The sequence below is a fragment of the Chanodichthys erythropterus genome, chromosome 11 (assembly GCF_024489055.1).
Source record: "Chanodichthys erythropterus isolate Z2021 chromosome 11, ASM2448905v1, whole genome shotgun sequence".
NCBI lineage: Eukaryota > Metazoa > Chordata > Actinopteri > Cypriniformes > Xenocyprididae > Chanodichthys > Chanodichthys erythropterus.
This window is the reverse complement of record NC_090231.1, coordinates 37,556,751-37,575,194: the sequence shown is the minus strand read 5'-3', so window position 1 is coordinate 37,575,194 and position 18,444 is coordinate 37,556,751. Positions and strand designations below refer to the sequence as shown.

At 36.4% G+C, this 18,444-nt stretch overlaps 1 protein-coding gene across 2 annotated transcripts in view; it reads left to right on the top strand.

Moving 5' to 3' along the window:
- The window catches only part of focad (focadhesin), an 82,843-nt gene that overhangs the window by 50,583 nt on the left and 13,816 nt on the right, over positions 1-18,444 (top strand). For both annotated transcript variants that reach the window (XM_067399689.1, XM_067399691.1), the window contains exons 20-34: positions 2,229-2,417; positions 2,586-2,707; positions 3,179-3,271; positions 3,397-3,485; positions 7,335-7,376; positions 7,903-8,011; positions 8,124-8,240; positions 8,399-8,637; positions 8,786-8,875; positions 10,062-10,212; positions 10,569-10,688; positions 10,924-11,046; positions 11,477-11,554; positions 17,338-17,409; positions 17,528-17,630. In XM_067399689.1, coding sequence (XP_067255790.1) covers positions 2,229-2,417; positions 2,586-2,707; positions 3,179-3,271; positions 3,397-3,485; positions 7,335-7,376; positions 7,903-8,011; positions 8,124-8,240; positions 8,399-8,637; positions 8,786-8,875; positions 10,062-10,212; positions 10,569-10,688; positions 10,924-11,046; positions 11,477-11,554; positions 17,338-17,409; positions 17,528-17,630 — 1,737 coding nt within the window. The remainder of the gene's footprint in view (positions 1-2,228; positions 2,418-2,585; positions 2,708-3,178; positions 3,272-3,396; positions 3,486-7,334; positions 7,377-7,902; positions 8,012-8,123; positions 8,241-8,398; positions 8,638-8,785; positions 8,876-10,061; positions 10,213-10,568; positions 10,689-10,923; positions 11,047-11,476; positions 11,555-17,337; positions 17,410-17,527; positions 17,631-18,444) is intronic.

Genomic DNA, 18,444 nt, shown 5'->3' with positions numbered 1-18,444 from the left:
TAACAAACTGTTAGTAGTTAAACTCTTTTAAATGTAGTTCAACTTGCATTTACAATTGTTTGAATCTGCATTTTAACCAATTCTTCTGACCACAATGCAGTTGATGAAGCAAAAATCTCAGTGAGGCCAATTAAAGAGGACCTATTATGCTTTTTTACATTTTCAACCTTCTTTAGTGTGTAAAGTTGCTCTTTGAGCATGAAAAAGGTCTGTAAAGCTTCAAGACACAAAGTCACTCCAAAGGGAGTTCTTCTAAATAAGCACTGTTTCTGAACTCCCTGAAATGCCTCGATTGTAGTCTTATGTTTTCTCCCAAGAATAAACGCGTCACAATATTCCTCATTTAAATAATTTCCACTCAGGACATACAGGAGCATGGCCTGGTTGAGTTGCATTAGTAGTGTGTTTTCGCCATGTTCAAGAGACACTGTTATGGTAGAGGCCGTGACATTCCCTAAACACACCAATCACAACACTTGTCCTGCCGACCAATCAGAGCACACTGCACTTTTTGAAAGGAGGGGCTTTATAGAGACAGGAACTAATACTGACAGACTGGTAAGAAAGGTGCTGCAACAATGTCAAATACATGAAAAACAAGGTGTTTTTCGAACATTCAGACATAAAAACCTATACGAGTAGAGCTCAAAAACAAATCAAGACTTTGTGAAAGGGCTTAATAGGTCCTCGTTAATGCAGCACATTTTGACTCAATTTGTGCATTATTTGAACGGTGTGCTACATACAGAAACATATTAGTTTTGTCAGCCTTTCTTTTGCTTCTCAAAAACCCCCATTGAATAGATGGTTGTTTTGATTCCTGTTTGAGAACATTTTGTTGTCCATATTTCGGGAGGTCAGCATCGTCACCCATTGTGTCATTGCAATGATCGCGACACCGTGAAAGTTTTTGAATTCCCATACTTTGTTCAAGCCCACCACCAAACACACACACATAAACCATGTTTACGTTGTAATACCCATGTCATTATGTTGCATTTACAATTGAATTTGAATCTGCATTTTAACCAATTCTTCTGACCACAATGCAGTTGATGAAGCAAAAATCTCAATGAGGTCTTTGTAACACAATTAAAGAGGACCAATTACGCTTTTTTTACATTTTCGTTATATTTTCATAATACCCATGTCATTACACACATTTGCATCCTCAGAAACCACAGTCTGTTAGCATATATGTACTTAAAAGCAAGACATGCAACATAACAAACCAACTAAATGTATAAGTTAATAAATTACACAATATAGAATATATTATAGACTTATTACTTATTATTATAAAGACTGCTACTGTAACATACTGTAAATGTTCTAAATGTATTGTTTAAAGGGGACTTATAATGCCCCTTTTACAAGATGACTTAAGTCTCTGGTGTCCCCAGAATGTGTCTGTGAAGTTTCAGCTCAAAATACCCTACAGATCACTTATTATAGCTTGTCAAATTTGCCCCTATTTGGGTGTGAGCAAAAATAGGTCGTTTTTGTGTGTGTCCCTTTAAATGCAAATGAGCTGCTTCTCCCAGCCCCCTTTCCAGAAGAGGGCGGGGCTTTAACAGATTGCGCTTTGGTTGCTCAACAACAACAAAGCTGGAGAATCTAGCTGATGATTGTCAGTAACGTGTTCAGCCTTGCATTGTTCAAACCGGAGTCGGACACTGATGGAGAGACTCAGGAAGAAGTTACAACTTTTAGAATGCATCTGGACATTTCTGAACGGTTAGTGGATGAATTTATGCAGTTGCTGTGGAGTTGATTCAACTCATTGATTAGCATGTGCCGTCATGTTAATCTTTTGTGCAAAACCATTGTTGATCTGAACCTCGTTTGTGAAGCAGTCCGGCGTAAAATGACGGCATGGCAACAACACTCGACTACAACAACTGTTCCTCTTCTCTAAAGCAGCCCAACATGGCCTCACCCCCTTTGTTTCCGGGGGCAGGGTTTATGTAAATTTTGGGGTTTGTGATGTCATCATCCCAGGATGAAGCTCATTGTAGTCTCTACCAGCTATTTGTTGTAGTCATTAAACAGTGATTTCTGTAAAAGAAAATATCTCCCTTTGCATTGAACTTTGAGTGTCAAAGTGTTTATGTTCAAACAACAACATTGGACACTAACTAAAGTTTAAAAAGTGAAATAATAATCAAGGACCCCTTTAACCTTTAACAAAAACCTTCTTAATTCATGAATTTTGTCTTCTAATGCAGCCCTTGAGACCTTCCTAACATCTCTAGCGAGGCAGGAGATGAACCAAATGCCCCGCGGCGTGTACCATTCAGCACTGACTAGGGGGAATTTGCGCACTGACCAGGGAAAAACTGTATCTGGAATTCCTTCTTTCATGCTGAAAACCTATGAGAAGAATAAGCAGCCAGGTCTTAAACCTGGCTTAGCAGGTACAGATATGTTCAACTCAGTATTGTGGGTAATTAAAGAGCATTTAAAATTCTTATAGCTGATGCATGTTTGTCACATTGAAGTAACATTTTTTGCACAATGCATAATTCTGTTTGTGCACTTAAATGTAGTCGATAAACATATTTGTTTTGATTGGTTGGTTTCAGCTGGGCTTCTCCTATGTTATGACCTTCCTGTTCAGACTGACAAAGATGGACGTCCAATCAACCGCTTCCTTGTCAGCAGAGGGCGGAGTTATCAACAAATGTTAGCCACCCTTATTCATGAGGTACTTTCCAGCATGGACTTGCTTGGGTGAAGGAAACTCAAGAACTTGAATTATATTTTAATTTAAAAAGTTATATTTAAAAAGAATAATATATGTTTTAATAATGTCTAATAATATTATTATATTATTATTTTAATTATCGTAATGTGGTCCAATGTTTAATTTTTGAGTTTGTTTGTAATTCTCTTTTTTCTCATTGGTGATTTGTATTAGATTCTTATTTCAGAAATTATTTTAATATTTTTGTTTGTTTTGTAAAATATTTGAAAAGATATATTTTGAAAAAATATTTATTTATTTGTTTATACAATACAAAAATCAATGCAATGAAATGAAGTGCAAAAAATAGTACCATAATATATAAATACTTAGAACATTTAAACAATTAGCATTTAAAAACATAATTTAATTAATTAAAATAATTTATCTTGGTCACATACATTCAATCTTTTGCTCTTTTTTTCCACTCAGGTGAACATCCAGCCATCTGAGTGGCATCGCTCTCTGCTTTTGCCTCAGGCCTGGCGGGGCTTCATGAGCCGGGCTTACCATGCAGTTCTCCAGGTAATTTTGTGTGTCTGTATAACATGTCATTTTCAAACCATCAAATCAGATGTATAAGAATAAGACTAGCATCTATAATTAAGACCATAATTTATGAGATTAAATTAGATGTAATTATTGTCCAGGGTCGAAAGGCAGAGCTGGAGATGCTACAGAAACAGGGTAAAGAGAGTCCAGAGGAACTGCAGTTCAAACAGCACTATGCCTGGCTCTGGTAAGACTCACACATCCAGACACATCTACAGTGCAGACTGGCCTGGTCCTGGAGTTTGTGTTAAAGTCGTGATGAAACGTAGCGGCATATTGTGAGACAGGTAATCGAAAAAGAAAAAGATGTATGGTAGGGACTTGGTTTTATCCATCGGCTGAATGAATGCAGGCAGACCGACTAAATGCAAGCTTCCAGCATAGATGCAAACTCCTTACCTTTCATTGAAAATTCACTTTGAAAATGTGTTGGTCTGAAAGGACATTCTTTTGTCAGGGTCACAGTAAATGAAATCATGAGAATCAAGTCTTCTCAGTTGTTAAAAAAAAAAAACCTCCACATGGCTTTGCACGTGCAATGCTTCTGTAAGGGTTAATGCGCGAAGAGACCCATCTGCGTTATGTCTGCCTGCATGCCTTAATGTAAGAATTTCATAAAGTAGCTTTATGATAACCTTAATTTAATTGGCATAAGTATCCATATGTAAAGCCTGGGACTGTTAATTAGCCTGACATGGCTGACTTGTTTTGATTTAACGTTGTCAGCGTTATTTCCACAGAATTGAATGTACTTTTTGCTCCAAATACAACTTGAATAATGCTACTAACATTACAATTTTGCCAACAAATACAACTTTAGTTGAGCTCTACTATATTATACTTTAGGGGTGTGATGAGATATTTAGCTCACAAGACGAGACATGCTTTTGAGTTCACGAGAATGAGATAAGATGAGATTTTTACACAGTGTTTTTTAAAGGTGTCATCATGTTTTTTTTTTACAAAATGTAATATAAGTCTAAGGTGTCTCCTGAATGTGTCTGTGAAGTTTCAGCTCAAAATTCCCCATAGATTTTTTTTAATTCATTTTTTTAACTGCCTTTTTTGGGGCATAATTAGAAATGCGCCGATTCAGGCTGCGACCCCTTTAATTGCTCGCGCTCTCCGCCCACAGAGCTCGCGCTTGCCTTAAAACAGTGCATAAACAAAGTTTACACAGTTAATATAACCCTCAAAATGGATCTTTACAAAATGTTCGTCATGCATACTGCATGCATACATCAGATCATGTGAGTATAGTATTTATTTGGATGTTTACATTTGATTCTGAATAAGTTTGATAGTGCTCCGTGGATAAAGCTAACATTACACACTGTTGGAGAGATTTATAAAGAATGAAGTTGTGTTTATGAATTATACAGACTGCAAGTGTTTAAAAATGAAAATAACAACGGCTCGTCTCCGTGAATACAGTAAGAAACGATGGTAACTTTAACCACATTTAACAGTACATTAGCAACATGCTAACGAAACATTTAGAAAGACAATTCACAAATATCACTAAAAATATCATGCTATCATGGATCATGTCAGTTATTATTGCTCCATCTGCCATTTTTCACTGTTTTTCTTGCTTGCTTACCTAGTCTGATGATTCAGCTGTGCACATCCAGACGTTAATACTGGCTGCCATTGTGTAATGCCTCAATCATGGGCTGGCATATGCAAATATTGGGGGCGTACACCCCAACTGTTATGTAACAGTTGGTGTTATGTGGAGATTCGCCTGTTCCTCGGAGGTCGTTTAAACAAATGAGATTTATATAAGAAGGAGGAAACAATGGAGTTTGAGATGTATGTCATTTCCATGTACTGAACTCTTGTTATTCAACTATGCTGAGGTAAATGAAATTTTTGAATCTAGGGCACCTTTAAACATCTTATGTTGCCATTTTTAGTCATTTTGCCATGGCAATAGCCAATGGAGCTTGCAAACAAACAAACAAAAATGCACTTTGCACATATAAGCATTATATCATATGTAGTCTATGTATCTTAAAAGCTATAGATGTAGCTCAGTATATACAGATTCTCACTAAATAGTACCCCAGCAAGCACAAACATCAGACTAATTGACCATTAACAACTTCTTGTAATAACCATGTGAATTATATTTCATAGTTTTCAGCACAAAAAGCTTAGCACTTTCAGAAACTGTCAAGATGAATGCAGCACTATAATGAAAGCCTCTAAAGAGTGAACTAATTGGAGCTCGCACCATAGGGAGGAATGTGAAGGTATTATTTTATACATCTCGTTTGTGTCAAACCATCCAGAGCTGTTGAATTGTGATTGCTCTGGCCTTTTCAGCTGCTTTGAAAAGCCTTTGAATGGAGACTGACATTTCAAAGTCACATACTAATGCATGCACATCAGCATTACTCAAATTCATGTAATCTTCCAATGTAAATCGTTTGGCATGTATGGGCTGTTATTGTTCACATAGTCTCTTGCAATAATATGCCCTATCGCATAACCTGGCAGGACACCATAACTCAACCCCCAGGATGCCATTTTGACAGGCTGTCAGCCGATGAGTGATTGATGGGATGGTATGTTCAGATGGCATCCAGAAGCTTCATTCCCCATGGCATCATGAATTCCAGTTTTTTCCGCAGCCTTTGTGTAATATAGTTATTTCCCTCCTGGGAGCTCAGGGCTGTCCATATGTGGTCACGTGCCCTGAAGCATGCTGGGAGGGTTGGATGGTTTGAGAACCCTGGGATTGTAGGGTTACAGTTTTTTGCCCCGCAGAGACAGATGTCAAGTAAAGATGTTTTAAGCTTGAGGAAATGAAGTAAATGTGTTGATTTTGTCAAATAGGGAACGTGTGCATATGTTTAACTCTTTTAGTATTTACAGTGGGGTCCAAATCTGAGACCCAGTGTGAAAATGCTCCTATTTTGTTAATATTATATCAACGTTTAAAGGGATCCTATTAGGCTTTTATACTTTCTTTACTGTGTAATGTTGCTGTTTTAGCATGAAAAAAGATCTGCAAACTTACAAAGTCACTCTAAAGGGAGTTCATCTCTATATCAGTGCACACTGTTTCTGAACTCACTGAAACGCCTCCATTGTAGTCTTGAGTTTTCTTCCAGGAACGAACGCTTCACAATATTCCTAATTTAAATAATTTCCGCCCAAGGCATATGCGAAATAAAGGGGCGAGGCCTGGTTGAATTGAGATAGTAGTGTGTTAAAACTTGCGGTTATGATAAAGAGAAACACGCTTGAAGTGGTTTACCAATCAAAGCACACAGATCCAGCTGACCAATCAGAGCACATTGCACTTTTTGGAAGGAGGGGCTTCATAGAGACAGGAACTAAACAGAGCTGTACTGACAGACTGGGAAGAGAGGTGCTGCAACTATGCAAAATATCTGAAAAATAATGTGTTTTTTGAACAATCAAGCATGACAACCTATTCTAGTAGGTAGCATAATTTAAATTTTAGTATTTACAGTGGGTTATCACTAGTGAAATTTCAATTTCTCTGTTTTAATAACATTTTTGTTGCTAATTAATCATTGGAATTTGAGTGGAATGTTATATACATTTCTATCTAAAAATATATATATAAAGCAAAATAAATGTCTTTAGTATTTGCTCTGTCCTTTTTGCTTTAATGACGAGAGCACTCATGAACTCCATTAGTTTGTGTAAAAATTTATGAAATTTGAGATCCTGTATGCTTAGAGACATCTTGTGCTTCAGTGAAAGCAAAAACATGTGACCTTTTAAAATTGGATCTAGAATCTTAAATATTTCTTATCCATTTTATGTCATAAAGTATCTTAGCTTGAAATATTTCAGAATCTGCTTGCATTTCCATGTTTAAATTGGATGAATCCCAGATTTTCACTGTGGCCTCAGACTTTTGGGACCTGATGCAGCCGTGCGAGTAGTACCTGCACTCTTAAATCATTGCCTGAGGAGATGAAAGCTCTTCTTGTCAGTCTGTCTGTGGAGCACTTTAAATCATATCTCTCTCTTTCATTCTGTCTTTCCTCAGGGTCAGAGACCAACTGACTGATGTGGTCAAGTCTGCCGCCAAGTAAGTTACTAAAGCTGCCGATATTCTTTTTGTTTTGTTCTTTGTTTCTCTTTTAAGGCCAATTCACACTGCACCGACCGACGCAGACCAACGGCGACAGTCACCAGATTACAGCACGTCACTTCTCAGACATTCTAAATCCAATTCAGCACATTCAATCAGTGAAAACAAGCTCCGACAGACTCTGACAGGGGTAATGCACTGATCTGACAAAACCCAACGAACGTGTCTGTCGGTGTTTGTTGGTGTCTCTCTGTGCGGTGTGAATTGACTTTTCAAGCAAAAGTCTAAACTATTGACTTTTATTGTTAAACAGGGTGCTTCATATTCAGAATCTGCAGTTTGCCTTTACTGCAGTCTCTTAGGAAAACTTTTTTCTGTGCTTTATTGATTCAATTTAAGCTCATAATTGCTCACAACCAAAATTTTCAGTCCTATTTTCAGCATCAATAATAGATCCTATTCAGCATTGCTGCTGTAGTTCTGTTGAAAATCTTTAAAAATGTTTTTTGGTTTCCATTGACAGAGATAGTCCAGTCGTTCAGGGTAATTCTATTTTAGCACTAAGTGGGCTGGCTGTCGTCCTAACCAGATACGAGAGCAACCTTCCTACACAGTCTGAAAGTGGATTTGAGGTGAGATGCAGCTTTATTAAGAGTCCTGGCTTTCCTACTCTCCTTTCAAAACAGTAGCAAAAAAACAAAAATCTTAAAAACTTCCAAATAAATTGTACTTTTCCATTCATAGGTGGGTCCAGACACCCTTCCCACAGTTCACTGGCTGTCTATGGTGACTGACACACTGCTCAGCATTGTTAGCAGTAGCAGTAACCCTAAAGGACAAGTCTTCCCATGGTTCATTCATGTGAGTTGTAACCCCTCGGATGGAGTGTTCAAGAAGTCATTTATTTTTCAGTAGTGGTGCAGAAATTACGCACTGCACCTAATTTGCACCTAAACATTTTGTATTATTAAAGTATATGCTATAAAGTCTATAATATTGTACTTTCACACACTTTTTAGCGCTCATACTCCGGTGAGAACACAGCGAGTGTGATCGCGCGATCCTGTGCTGCTCTCGGTCTGGCGTTGCTGGTGCCCGTGTTGGTGACCTCACGCAGAGAGAGCGTTCCTGCTATACTGGGCACTCTAGCGGCGGGACTGCCGGACTCCCCCACTGCAGACGAATCTCAGGCAGTTCAGTTTCACAGCGGCCTGGCTCTGGGCATGTTTCTAGCATGGCTGCATGATGAGAGGGTCAGGTATGTGCACGTTGAAGCCGTAACAGAGACATGTCTAGAAAATGGAGCTATTCACAAGACACTATCAGTTATAAATTAACATTTTTAATAGATGTATAGTGTTTGATGAGCACTTTATGTGTTTACTTGTTTTCTTTGTTTATTGCAGTGATATATCTGGGCAGTCAGTTGCAGAGCTGCTATTGAAACATCTGGAACGACTGGAAATGTGTTGCTTCAATCCCAATCTGGAGTACAAGTTAGTGTAATATGTTTTTAGTGTTAACAAAATTTTGCATAGATTTTAGACATGTCATAATAAGTTTGGTTTTATGTTATATAAATGTGTGTGTGTGTGTGTGTGTGAAATTAAAACCTATTTTAATATTTACAATTATTTATTTACAAATTTTATTTACAAAGAAAAAGCAACAGTTCTGAAAATTTAATAAAAAACTGAAAAACTAGAACAGGTTTGGAAAAGTCATCAGTCCCCTGATTTAAAGTGTTAGTTCACCCAAAAATTAAAATAATGTCATTTATTACTCACCCTCATGCCGTTTCACACCCGTAAGACCTTCGTTAATCTTCGGAACAGAAATTAAGATATTCTTGTTGAAATCCGATGGCTCAATGAGGCCTCCATAGGGAGCAATGACATTTCCTCTCGCAAGATCCATAAAGGTATTAAAAACATATTTAAATCAGTTCATGTGAGTACAGTGGTTCTATATTAATATTATAAAGCAACGAGAATTTTTTTGGTGCTCCAAAAAAACAAAATAACTTATTTAGTGATGGCCTATTTTAAAAAACTGCTTCAGGAAGCTTCAAAGTGTTATGAATCAGCGTATCGAATCATGATTCGGATCGTGTGTCAAACCGCCAAACTGCTGAAATCATGTGACTTTGGCACTCCGAATCATGATTCGACAAGCTGATTCATTTATGCTCTGAAGCTTCCTGAAGCAGTGTTTTGCAATCGGCCATCACTATAAGTCGTTATTTTGGTTTTTTTTTAGTGCACCAGAAATATTCTCGTCGCTTTCTAATATTAATATTGAACCACTGTACTCACATGAACTGATTTAAATATGTTTTTAGTACATTAATGGATCTTGAGAGAGGAAATGTCATTGCTGGCTATGCAGGCCTCATGGATCCATCGGATTTCAACAAAAATATCTAAATTTTCATTCCGAAGATTAACAAAGGTCTTACGGGAGTGGAACGGCATTAGGGTAAGTAATAAATGACAGAATTTTAATTTTTGGGTGAACTAACCCTTTAATACTTTGTAAAGCCACTTTTGCTTTAATTACAGCTTTGCACACCTAGATTGGGGAATATTTACCCATTCTTTGTTGCAGTCCTTGTATCTATATTCTTTATTCCCCCTGTACACTAATGCACTCTTAAATTTTTTTGCACTTTCTCTTTCTCAGTGCTGGTTGTGTGTTAGGTGTTGGTTTGGTCCTGAGTTCTCTCAGTAGCAGTAGTCAGTCTGAGCGGGACCGTGCGCACGTGTCTCTGATTCTGGACAGACTCCTGCAGACCCTGCAGGACAGCAGCAGTATGAGCCGCATGTTGCAGGAGGTAAAATCATGTTGAGCTTTCAGGTTCACAAACACCTGGGGTTGATGAGGGGGTTTGTGAGTTGATAAAAAAAACTAATAATTATTTAAATTAATAAAAAATAAATAAAAACAAAATCAAAAGCTTGTTAAAAAAAAAAACAACATTTCTTTCTTTAAACATTTATTTCTTTACGTAAAAAAAGTTTGTGAATTCCTTCTTAAGCTGAACAATGTTTACAAATTGCCACACATTATAAATGACAGAATTCTTCCTTTTATCAATTTTTTTTTTACCACGTTCCATTGAATACTTTCAGTGGGAGTTCTGTGCATCCAAACATTTCTTGTGCATTTTTTCTGTTCTGTCGATTTTAGGTTTTGGCCTATTCTGTGGCATGTATTGGAGTTTCAGCATTTAACTCAGGCATTATTGAGGCCAGTAAAGCCGAGGAAAGCATGAACACACTTCGCTCCCTGACGGAGGAAAGCCAACAGGTGAGAACTGTAATTGTCTGTTCGTAAGGCACTAGAACAATCATACACAAAGATAACTAAATTGAATACTGTTTTACAATTTAGGATTGTCTTCCTTGTCTTCTTTGATCATAAAACTAAGTTTGGGTTTGTATTGAAGAATACATTTATGATGTGCATAAGTTTTTGTGCATAAGTGATTAAAAAACAAAAATTGTAGTCACACTTTAAGGCATTTATTCTGTGTGTTTTTAAGACACCAGGTTTTGCTTTGGCGTTAGGACTGACTGTGTTTGGACTGTCTTCTTTTGGTCATGGTAAAGCTATGGACATCCAACCCCGTCTGCTGGCCGCCTGGACCAAGATACTGCTGGCAGAGGTGATGTATTGTTGTTCAGTGAATCATATTGGACTCAAAATGTATTATTATTTCCATATGTTATTCATATTTTGCCATTATGCATGTATAAAGGCTTGCTGTTCATAATGTTTTGTGGTGCAATCACTTTATTATCCATTTCAAAGCTGCTTCAGTAAAAAAAAAAAAAAAAAAAGTCAGTGGAAAGAAACGGCCGACTAAGAAATTCAGTGTAGAAACGTAGTTTGTCTCCCTGACTATTGAGAAACAGTGTTGTTGTGCTGTAGAAAATGAACTATATATCAGGGTCTGATCTAAGGCACAAGTCCAGAATTTAAGGTCGAGCCTTTGTCTGCCTGAGATCTTAGTTTTGGTCTAGGAAGTTCTGGCTTCAACACTAGATCTCAGCTTTCATGAGGGAAAAACTAAACTGTTATTTTTCATTCTCTAGGGTTGTCCAACAATGCAGAGGCTGTCCGCCCTCAATGGACTGATCGCATTAGTGGGGTCTGAGACGGCTCTTATTCAGGTATTTTAAGGGGTCATATGATGCTGTTTTAAAAGTTCATTATTTTGTTTATTGGGTGTAATAGAATAGGTTAACATGCTCTAATGTTAAAAAAAACACATTTTTCACACACTAAATTATTTCAGTACCTCTGTCTGAAACACGCTGATTTCTACAAAGCCCCTGCATCTGAAAAGCCCAGAGTGCTTTGATTGGCCAGCTGACCCAGTGCGTTGCGATTGGCCAAACACCACAAGCGTGTCAGAAATGTAACGCTCATTTCAGTGTAAATTTCATCAACACATTGAATAATGCTGTGCGTTTCAAGGCACTTCAGTGGGCCTTTAAAAGGTTAGTTCACCCAAAAATGAAATTTCTGTCATTAAGTACTCCCCACAGTGCTTCCCACAGGTTTGTAATATACTTGCGGTGATAGCCGGGTGAAAAATCCTCCTATTACCCACGGCACAAAAATGGTCTACTACATGTGACAAACAAATAATGTGTGATTTTTAATAGTATTTTTATTTATTGAAATTAATTTTAATTACATATTACATTTAATTACATACTAATATTATGCATTATTATGCATTTAAATGGTTTACATTTTGCTATGTTCTCCTTGTTGTCATATAGTGTCTCTCTCCGTGAATGGGACACAGATTTTACTAGTAAAATTTATAAAATAAATAATATGTGTCAAATAATGTTCTTAGTGTTTTCTTTCTGTGGTACAATTTATCGTGTAACCAAAATACCAATAATGCCCAAAAGAAAAAGAAAAAACTTAGCGTGTGACTTTTAATTATAAACAAACCCGAAATACACCGGGACTCTTATTTTGAAATGTCTGTACTATTGCAGGCTGATCCTTCAGATTCTTACAATCGTCTAAAACATTTTATATAAAGGCCATAAAGTAGACATTGTAATAATTCATCAAATTGAGTTCATTAGCAATCGCTTTGCATAAATCTGCACTTTTCATTGTTTGAGAATCACTTTGAAGCAGTCTGAAGCGCTGTCACGTGAGCTTGTAGAACGCGCAACAGCGACTCCTTGTGACTTCGCAAAATGCAGCGCCCGTGGGAATGTCAGCGGGAGTAAACAGTTCTGACGCACACATAACGAGCAGGTTTGAAACGACTAGTTAATCGATCGCAGATGGTTTCATTATCTTGCGCGGATATAAATGTATAAGAGGATAAAAATAATAAAAGCAAAAATGTGTCTCCGAATATACTTGGGCGGCCGTTATTATATGTGGGCGGCCCGCCCAAGTAAAGTCTATGTGTGGGAAGCACTGCCCTCATGTCGTTCCAAACCCGTAAGACCTTGGCCAAGCTGTTCACGTGAGCACCACGACGCATGCAAATGTTTTAAAATCACCCTCTTATTTTTACCCGATTTGCTTCAAACTTTGTCAGTATAATGTCAAAACACAGCAGATATAGGCCTGTAAATAGATTCTTGTTATCTTAAATACTGTTGCTATGACAACACATCATTTTTTTGGGGAGTTTTTGAGGCTCTTCGCATGTTTTAAATTGCATGAAACTCGTTGTTGGCCAGTAGACATGGGCAAAGCCTTAGAAACGGGTGTGGAGGAGGTGCTGTATAGCGCCACCTTTTGACAAAAGTAGGGGGGTTAGTTTTACCTACAGTCACCTAAGTTGGTACATATATTGTTGTCCTCAAACTGGACAACTTTATAATTTACAGTCATTAACTCCGACCAACAAGAAGTCGGCTATTTTGGTTTAATGTGGATTTTTGGAAAAATCAGGCTCTGAATTTTAAAGGGATACTCCACCATTTTTTCATATTGAACTATGTTATTCCCTTAACTAAGACGAGTTGATACATACCTCTCTCGTCTCAGTGCGTGCACTAAATCCCTCTGTCTCGCGGCAAAACTTTGTTAGCACTTAGCTCACCGGCCCCCGCTCTCTCTCCTCCTCCCTCTCATTTCCGTCAATAGAACCAACGTGACTTTTACAGGAGAGAGAGCGGGGGCCGGTGAGAGGACTTTTCACGAGTGAAGATATTACTGCGCCAAATCAAAGTGCTCCCGAGCACTTGTTATGGTATTCCGCCATACAATATAGTTATCCATTTTACACGCTTAGAAAAGCGCAACGTTTTGTTTTGTGTCACCGTCCTAGGTCGAGTTACACTACTCGAGTAACTGTATTTAAATAGGGAAAACGTGGAGGTGTTTGGTAGCTTCTCTGCTTGGCCCCTATTAAATGAACTGGGCTAAGCTAAGTGCTAACAAAGTTTCGCTGCAAGACAGAGCGATTTAGTGCACGCACTGAGACGAGAGAGGTATGTATCAACTCGTCTTAGTTAAGGGAATAACATAGTTTAATATGAAAAAATGGTGGAGTATCCCTTTAAACTACTACTCCTAGGGGGTTTATATGATTCATACCAAACTTTGTCAACAGGATGACAATACACTGAAAACACTAAATTGCGAACAGATATTGGATATATATCAAATGGTGTTCCCATGGTGAGTGGCTAAAAATAATGTCAAAAAGGGAAACAGGAAGAGTCTTATATCTTGGCATAATCCCTTTAAATTCACCCAGTTAAAATGCACATTGCCTGTCAGAGTGGCTTGGGCCCATCATCGCTGCTTGCAGTTAAATTTTTATTTTGTTTTTGCGCACAAAAGTATTCTCATTGCTTCATAGCATTAAGGTTGAACCACTGTTGTCACATTGACTATTTTAAAAAAATGTCTTTAGTACTTTTCTGGACCTTGAATGTGGTAATTATGTTGCTTTGTAGGGATAAAAAAAAAAAATCTTGTATTTCATCAAAAATATCTTAATTTGTGTTCCTAAGATAAACAAAGGTCTTACAGGTTTAGAAAGACATGAGGGTGAGTAATAAATGACAGAAATGTAATTAAGGGAACATGGTGAGCATCGATGTTCCCTGGTTTTCACGGTGCATTGTGGGACTTTGGAGTGAAAGTTTCAGTGCACTGGAAGGATTTTGCGATTTAGACGGCCCTTAAAATGGCCGAATCCCTGATCAGTGCCCTGACTACTGAACTAGAGAGCTGATTGAGATGCACAGAGCATGCGCACAGAAAGCATTCTGTCTGTAGCAGATTCACTTCTTTTGTGGCTTATTGCGCTTTTAATGTTTATTTTTTAATATCAAACACATCCCGATCTTTACTTTTTCATTCATCCATGTTTTTTATTAAGAACTTTAAACAGTCTCACCCACTGAAAGCTGCGCAGATTATCATATGGCCATAAATACAACCAGTTTCAATAAACAGATATGTTTCAGTCCAGTCACTTTTTATATTGCTTACTTTTAAGTTTTGGCTGCTGTTCTAAAAATCTTTCCTTTCACCATTCCCACAAAGAAGCTAAAGTAGCTGACTGAATCTGAGTGCAGGAGCTCTGGATGCTAGAGATTTTCAGTTTAAGATGTATATTCTGCCCTCACAATGGCGTTGCTTTTCTCAAATTAGACGGACAGGTAAACTCTTTCCAACACGTAGGCTTGTGGGAGAATTTTATTCCACACCACGATGAATATGTTGAAACAGAGTGAAACTACAGAGAGGAGATGTAAATATAATAGAACAACTACGTTATCTCCAACAACATAACACTAATATGAATTTGTTGTATATAGTTCTTAAAATGGCTAAAATTCCACATTGCACAGCTTTATAAATAGTAAATTTAACAAATTGAATACAAATTAATCACAAAACAAGACATTGCTTTCTACAGAGGATCACAAAATGAATGGCTTGCTTCCAGTTCCTTCTGTGTTGTACTATGTATTGGTATAGGAATCAACATTAAATGAATGATCCAGAACAATGCATGTGTTGGCATGTGCTGTTGCTGTTACTTTCAGTGCAAGACCGTGTAATAAACTTACTACTTACAGCTAGAATGTTCTTTTTTTCCATCCTCTTGAATGTTAAATATCATAAAACATCACTTTCCCATACATTACTCTATATTGAGTCCATTATCGTGTGTTGAGGTGCCATTAATGGCACTAGTTAAATGCCAGTCTCATATGGGCACTGCCCTTTTTCACCCACACCTGTGCCAGGCTCGTCTTTCTGTGGCAAATTACACTCCTCCGTGCCCACCCACTTTTCAAACACTTATACACAGAGAGAGAGAGAGAATGCTGTCTCGCCTTTTTAAATGCAAATGCCACCATACTTGGAAGGTAGCCAGGAAGTGTCGCCATAGTAACGATGGGACTTGACGGCGGTCTGCAAGGATTTTCTCTCAGTGTGAATCGGAGCCTTGTGAATGTCTCGGATTACTCCGCCGCCCCACAGATGAAAAGATTTGTGTTAATGTGTCTTTAAGCGACTTTAAGTCACTGAATAAACACTTTAAAGTACATTTAAGCGCATTCAAACTCCCACATCAGTTGACTCATTCTCGAATAAAATCTTGATTGTAGTTCGTTTAACTGGTCACTGTTTCTTTAAGATTGTAACTTGTTTAAATCCTTCCCAAAACAGTGGTACTAACTGATTGCTTTTATTCAATTCAACTTTACGCACGTAAATGTAAGCGGATTGATCTCGGAAAAACTGCTGGGAAAAGGTAAATGTTGTATCTAATATGGCAATAACAGGAGTTGGGCACTTGAGGGCACTGTAGGGATAAAACAATCCAGTATAAAAAAGCTAAATGACAAAACACATGAATCCTTTGTTTCTATTTGTGACAACAAAAGCAGTAGGTTTATAACTTGTATTTATATTAAAAAGTAAAAGAAATTATTAAATTCCAGCATAATATGTATTTTTATAGTCGTTAAACGTTAATGTAAACACAAAATTGTAGCCTAATTGTAAAGCACCCTTTACTGCAGTGTCTCATGATCCTTCAGAAATCATTCTAATAGAGAGCAACAGTCGGGTTCTGAAAGTAAAAACTCCATTCATTTTCTCCATAGGGAAATTTGATTTTTAATGATAACTTATAAACCTTTAAAGACAGACATACTGTGAGGTGCGAGATTGTTAATCAATGGCATTTGCTTCTTCTGAAGCTGTCAACCCACATTATTTCAATTTATTCTTAAAAGAATAATTTTTAACAGCAGAATTCGTGATACTGTACAAAAAATTCCACCAATCAGAGTCGCAACAATCAAAACATGCGTTTCGATCTCCCTATGCACTCAAAATATTTAAATATTGTATATAAATGTGTGTATATATATATATATATGTATGTATGTATAGAGAGAGAGAGTTTAGAGTAGTTTTATATTTCTCCATTGTTTTTCATTTAATTCTGCTTAGTTCTTTCCCTCACTAAAGCCATTAAGCACACATTCTTGTACCTTTGTATGATTTTTAAATATTTGCTTCAAATCAAAGTTTGTAATGTTGTTCACCTTGTAGCTGATTAGCTTGGTTCATGGCCTATAATGTTTTATCAGATACCTTTTAAAAAAAAATAAAAATCCCTATGAGAGAAATGAATGGAAAAATTACTTTCCGAACCACTCTATATACTGATATGGTGCTTAAAAAATATAATGATTTTGTCCATTGGTGCTTGAAAAAAATCTTACTGGCCCCAAACTTTTGAACAGTAGTGTAGTTAAAATGCTTGAATGTTAAAACACTTTTAATTCACCTAAACTGTTTTGTTTTATTTGTTGCTACTGGTCCCCAATGGAGAACACCACCCCTGACTAGTGGCCCAGTGACATATGCTTATACTGTGTCCTAGAAGCCTTTGACCTTCAGAGAGTGTGTGTTTTATCTCCATCAGTTGAAGAGTGAAACAGAGGAGTCCTCACAACAGCAGGGCAGACTGAACGAGGTCATCCGAGCCATTACACAGGTTATAATTCATGCATTTGACATACATGAAAATGTATATACTGGAAGTAAAACAATGGTTTGATTGAAGTTAAGTGTCATTTTATTTTTTCTTGCTCTCATGCCATCCTCCACACTAGATCATCACCTTCTCAGGAACCATAGGCCTGCAGTCTAATGGAGCATGTCTGCTGGGACACCTGCATCTGGCCCACATGTGCAGCAGCCACAGTCGAACCGCAGGTGAGACTACAGTCATTCGCAATACTGTTTTTTTTATTATAAATTATTACTGTTATTATGGTTGGTGTTGATGATGATATTAATAATAATTAATAATAATAATAATAATTAACTAACTAATAATAATGATAATATATGTAAACCTCTATATAATAATAATATATGTAAAATAATATGTAATAAATAAATAATAATTATTATTAATAATGTAATGTAATTATATTTGTTAATAACAATAAAACATCTAAAATTCAAAATGTTCAGACTTCTCTTTTTATTAAAAACAAAACAAAACTGATACAAAATAAATATTAAAAATTATTTTAAAATGAATGTTGTTGTTGATAATGATTAAATCATCATAATAGAATTAAAAAATGATTAAATAAAATTATTGTTAATAATATTAATAATAATTAAATAATACAATTAAAATATAAATATAAACAACATAATAAAATAATTAATAATACTAATAACAATAGTTGTAGTACTAATAATAATTTATAAAACATTAAATATATAAATATTACTATGTTTTATTGTTACTCCTACCACTAAAAATAAAATATATCTAAAATTCAAAATGCTCAGTCTTCTGTATTTTTATTAAAAACAATACAATATTGATACAAAAAATAAATAAATACTCAAATGAATATTGTTGTTAATTAAATCATCATAATTATATAATTAAATAATTAAAATAATTAAATAATAATAAAATTATAATATAACCAATAAAATAAAATAACAACAATTATTATTGTTGTTAATAATAACAATTGTAATACTACTAATAATTTAAAAAATA